This window comes from Limulus polyphemus, unplaced genomic scaffold (genome assembly GCF_000517525.1).
Source record: "Limulus polyphemus unplaced genomic scaffold, Limulus_polyphemus-2.1.2 Scaffold158, whole genome shotgun sequence".
Taxonomy (NCBI): Eukaryota; Metazoa; Arthropoda; class Merostomata; order Xiphosura; family Limulidae; genus Limulus; species Limulus polyphemus.
This window is the reverse complement of record NW_013665768.1, coordinates 139903-144340: the sequence shown is the minus strand read 5'-3', so window position 1 is coordinate 144340 and position 4438 is coordinate 139903. Positions and strand designations below refer to the sequence as shown.

Genomic DNA, 4438 nt, shown 5'->3' with positions numbered 1-4438 from the left:
TTCACCTTTAACACGTGTACTAAGAAAATGTCTCAATTTTAAACCTAACAGGTATATTAACAAAGTGTATCTATCGTTGAGATGGTTACATTTCAACTACTGATTATTTACTGTCATTATGATTACAATTACCTATTAATTATATTATATCCTCTAGTTTCACCTTTAACACGTGTACTAAGAAAATGTCTCAATTTTAAACCTAACAGGTATATTAACAAAGTGTATCTATTGTTGAGATGGTTACATTTCAACTACTGATTATTTACTGTCATTATGATTACAATTATCTATTAATTATTTTATATCCTACGTTTCGGCTACTGCTGTCTTGCACTGCTGATTGCTGAGACAGGGTAGTTTGATCTATGATCTAAAGTTAATGTATTAATTATTTTATATCCTACGTTTCGGCTACTGCCGTCCTGCACTGCTGATTGTTGAGACAGGGTAGTTTGATCTTTGATCTAAAGTTAATGTATTAATTATTTTATATCCTACGTTTCGGCTACTGCCGTCTTGCACTGCTGATTGCTGAGACAGGGTAGTTTGATCTATGATCTAAAATTTTAAACAAAGAACCCAACATAAACAAACGAAAAAGCAAGGAATCCATCTTAATTGAACAAAACAACCCTACTCTAAACCAACACCCCGGGGTGCCTAGATACCTCTTCTAAGTTTCACAACAGTTCCGGTCATGTGATTTCTTTGTTCAATACTGTATATATACATATCCGTGGTAGAATGGTCAAAGCTAGGTCGGTTTCTAGGTCTAGAAGCTTTTCCACACTGTTTTATCCCAAGAACTTGGATGGTATGCCACCCATGCGTTTGCTAGTGTGGCATTGCTGATGGTCTTGTAAATAACGGGTGTTGATGTAGTAATTACAAAGTTCAAAGCTGGTTGAATCCAACCATTTCATTGAAGACTCAATGTATGTGTACATTTGCTGTTATGTTAAACTTATATTAAAGTTTTTCTTCATTACCCATTCAAGCTGTCTCCAGCCATTATTAGTTTCAAAGTGGGTTCCTCGTCATCGAATTTATATTAAAGTTTTTCTTCATTACCCATTCAAGCTGTCTCCAGCCATTATTAGTCTCAAAGTGGGTTCCTCGTCATCGAATTTATATTAAAGTTTTTCTTCATTACCCATTCAAGCTGTCTCCAGCCATTATTAGTCTCAAAGTGGGTTCCTCGTCATCGAATTTGAATACACTGCGATGGGTGTGTACCTGGAATCTCTGAATGTCTCTCTGGTTATTTTTGTAAAATCAAATATCTTTTGATAATTTTATACCATCGTAATACTAATGTAAGTTGCTTGCCTAATTTCAATTAAACCTTAGGAAAAACAACAACAACGAATTATACCTACAAAAATCTGTTTTAAGATGTGAAACCTACACAGTTAGAAGTGAAATTAATTCATTATGTTAATGGTCTTGTTGCATGCGAAACAGAAACAGCTTCGTACTGTAGCTGTTGAAAATGAAGTGAATTCAGTTTGCAAATGCAAACTACTTGGAAGGTTAAATAAGAATATTCAGGTTTTCTTGACTTCTATGCAAGATTGGCTGAGTGCGATATCATTTAATTGGATGGAGAAGGCTTCTTTAAACTTGTTTTTTTTTTCATGTGTGGTTCATATATCATTATTTTAGGTTTTTTTCTAGTTTATTATATCCTATTCCTTTCTAATACGATGGGCACATAGTTCAATATTACAGAGTCTTATGTGTTTATTCTAGTCCTGAATTCTAGGTCTTTCTCAATTATATTGGAGTCCATATTTAAAACCGGGCCGTTATAAGTGGTATTTTTGCTCTCTACTGGGTCTTTACGTTGTTTGGTGTGTACTAACGTTAGTCGCCTTATGTTGTGGATTCTTAATACTGTTTTGACTTTAATGCTACTTGCGTACCTTTTGACTCTTGCAAGAAAGACTTTTGACATAGACGAATGTGTTTATGTCTGTAAGTTCGTTCCTGTTTACTTTTAAACGTGCGTCTTTTTTATTCCTCTCTATCACGTGTTCTCTTGTCAAGGAGGGTCGTTGTAATTTGCTTTTTACTTCATTACTCTTACTGTTTTTCGTGGTTTGATCTATGATCTAAAGTTAATGTATTTACCAATATCTTTAAAGAGACAACAACAATCAGCAGCGCAAGACGGCAGTAGCCGAAACGTAGGATATAATATAATTAATACATTAACCTTAGATCATAGATCAAACCACCCTGTCTCAACAATCAGCAGTGCAAGACGGTAACAGCCGAAACGTACGATATAATATAATTAATATATTAAAAAACCATAGTATATCTATTAAAAACACAGTCGGAAACCAGATTGACAGAACACAATAAAAAACCGTCCCATGTTTTTCACCATTGCAACTCAAAAGTTTTCTTCCTGTTTCTCCGATGTAGAATTCTGGGCAGTTATTGCATGTTATTTTGTAAATGACGTTGGTATTGTGTGATTCTATATAATTTTTGTTTAGTAACGATTTTAATTTAGGGCCGTGTTTTTGTGAGAATTTGACGTTGACAGGAATATTGTGTTTACTGGCTAGTTTAGTCCAAGTGTGGATAATTCTTGAGCTGGATTTAATGGCCAGTTTTGTCCAAGTGTGGATAATTCTTGAGCTGGTTTCAGGAACCAAAGGTAAACTGCAGTGTAATGTACTGTTGTTGGGTTTGTTAGTATCAATTTTGTTCGTGAGTTGAGTTTTGTTGTGGGTAATGTTGGAGAGTTTTTCAACAATGGCTGGTGGGAATTTATTGGTGTGAATAAAGGAATGCTTTTAATGCTTAGTTTCTTCATTTATGTAGTCCGTTGAACAGGGTCTTGTGGCTGTGTTTATGAGATTTTTAAGTGTATTGATTTTTTGTGTGATACCCCTTCTAAGTTTTGCAACACTATCCGGTCATGTGACCTCTTTGTTCAATACTTTTTCGTAGGCTTTCATATACGATTTTTATCTGAATAAGTAAGTTTATATTTTCTGACCAAACGGGTTCTCTGTCAATACATTAACAAGTTATGTATTCCTCTGCTATGGATTCTCTGTCAATACGTTACCAAGTTGCTAGGTGTTAGTTACCCTGCGATGGGTTCTCTGTCATTACATTAACAGGTTGTTTTGGTTCCCTTTCAACATTTACTATTGTGCAATCTAGCCAGACGTTACCGTTAATTTATTATTCTTTGTGAATGCAAATATCCTCCGGCTACCAGCCAACAATTTGCTATTGTCTTTTTTTCAGTAGTTTACGACTTCATTAGTACTTTATTGTTAACATCTACCAATTCGCCACTGGTTCAATGTATCTACGTCACAATTTCGTAGTTTTACATGAAGTAATATGGAGGATAACATAAAATGCAGCCATAAAGCATTAGATAGATAAAGAAATGAATAGAATATTAAAAAAAAACTTACGCAATACAAATGAAGTAGTCGTTGCTCCTGAAATTCCAGAAGCGATAATAAATCTGAAGATAATAAACATAACAAATGTCGTAGAGAAAGCACACGCTAGACCAGACAGCAAAGAAAGAGCGATACACGTTAATATGATGGGTCTACGACCATACCTGAAAATACATTTCAAATTAATAAGTACTGATGACAATTTTTTTTATAATCAAATTAAATAGTTACCTTCATTTAATATTTATAGCAGAAACGTTTCAGATGAGTCATATTTGTCATAAAACAATAGTACTAGCCTTTTTATATTTCAAAATACCACATTATTTATTTGGTCCCATAGTGTTTTCCGAGAAGAAGGGTTCATAATATTATTCGGACCACTATATCCGCCATATCTATTGTCGATGACATGTTTCACTCAATACTAGATTTAAGAACTAATGACTCAAATGTTGAAACAAATTAAATAATTATCTTTTCTATTACTTATTGTAGGAACTCTTAAGTTGGCTGAGATCATTAATTGAGCATAATATTACAGCCTATGTTCCGCTTAGAGCAAATTTGTCCATTTAAAATATAATATCAGAGGAAGAAAACACTATCAATGGTTCTGTAAAAGTTGCTGGTTATTGAATTCATTATTCAGTTCAGTAGGTTCGTCACCTTACCTGTCGGACAGTTGACCACATATAAAAACCGAGAAAAGAAACCCTGCCATAACTACGGTGGTACTCAATGACAGCAACCAGTCACTGCCACACACCAGGTCCCACTGTGAGGTAAAGTAACGCATTTCACTAATAATCTAGAACATATTTTGACTTATGATTTCACTTGCAAGGTATTTATTTACATATTACAAAGCAAACATAAGAATGTGTGATAAATAATGTGAAACGCATATTTCTATTATATATACACAGCGTGGTCACAAGTAAATAGACACCACCTTTTCTGAAAAAATGAAATTTTTCAGTCATATTCACATG

The 4438-nt window shown here is 34.0% G+C and overlaps 1 protein-coding gene across 2 annotated transcripts in view; it reads right to left on the bottom strand.

Annotated features, from left to right (window-relative positions):
* The window catches only part of LOC106476670 (organic cation transporter protein-like), a 110247-nt gene that overhangs the window by 75989 nt on the left and 29820 nt on the right, over nucleotides 1-4438 (bottom strand). For both annotated transcript variants that reach the window (XM_022381366.1, XM_022381367.1), the window contains exons 3-4: nucleotides 4118-4221; nucleotides 3453-3607 (exon numbers count right to left, since the gene is read on the bottom strand). In XM_022381366.1, the coding sequence (XP_022237074.1) occupies nucleotides 3453-3607; nucleotides 4118-4221 (259 nt within the window). The remainder of the gene's footprint in view (nucleotides 1-3452; nucleotides 3608-4117; nucleotides 4222-4438) is intronic.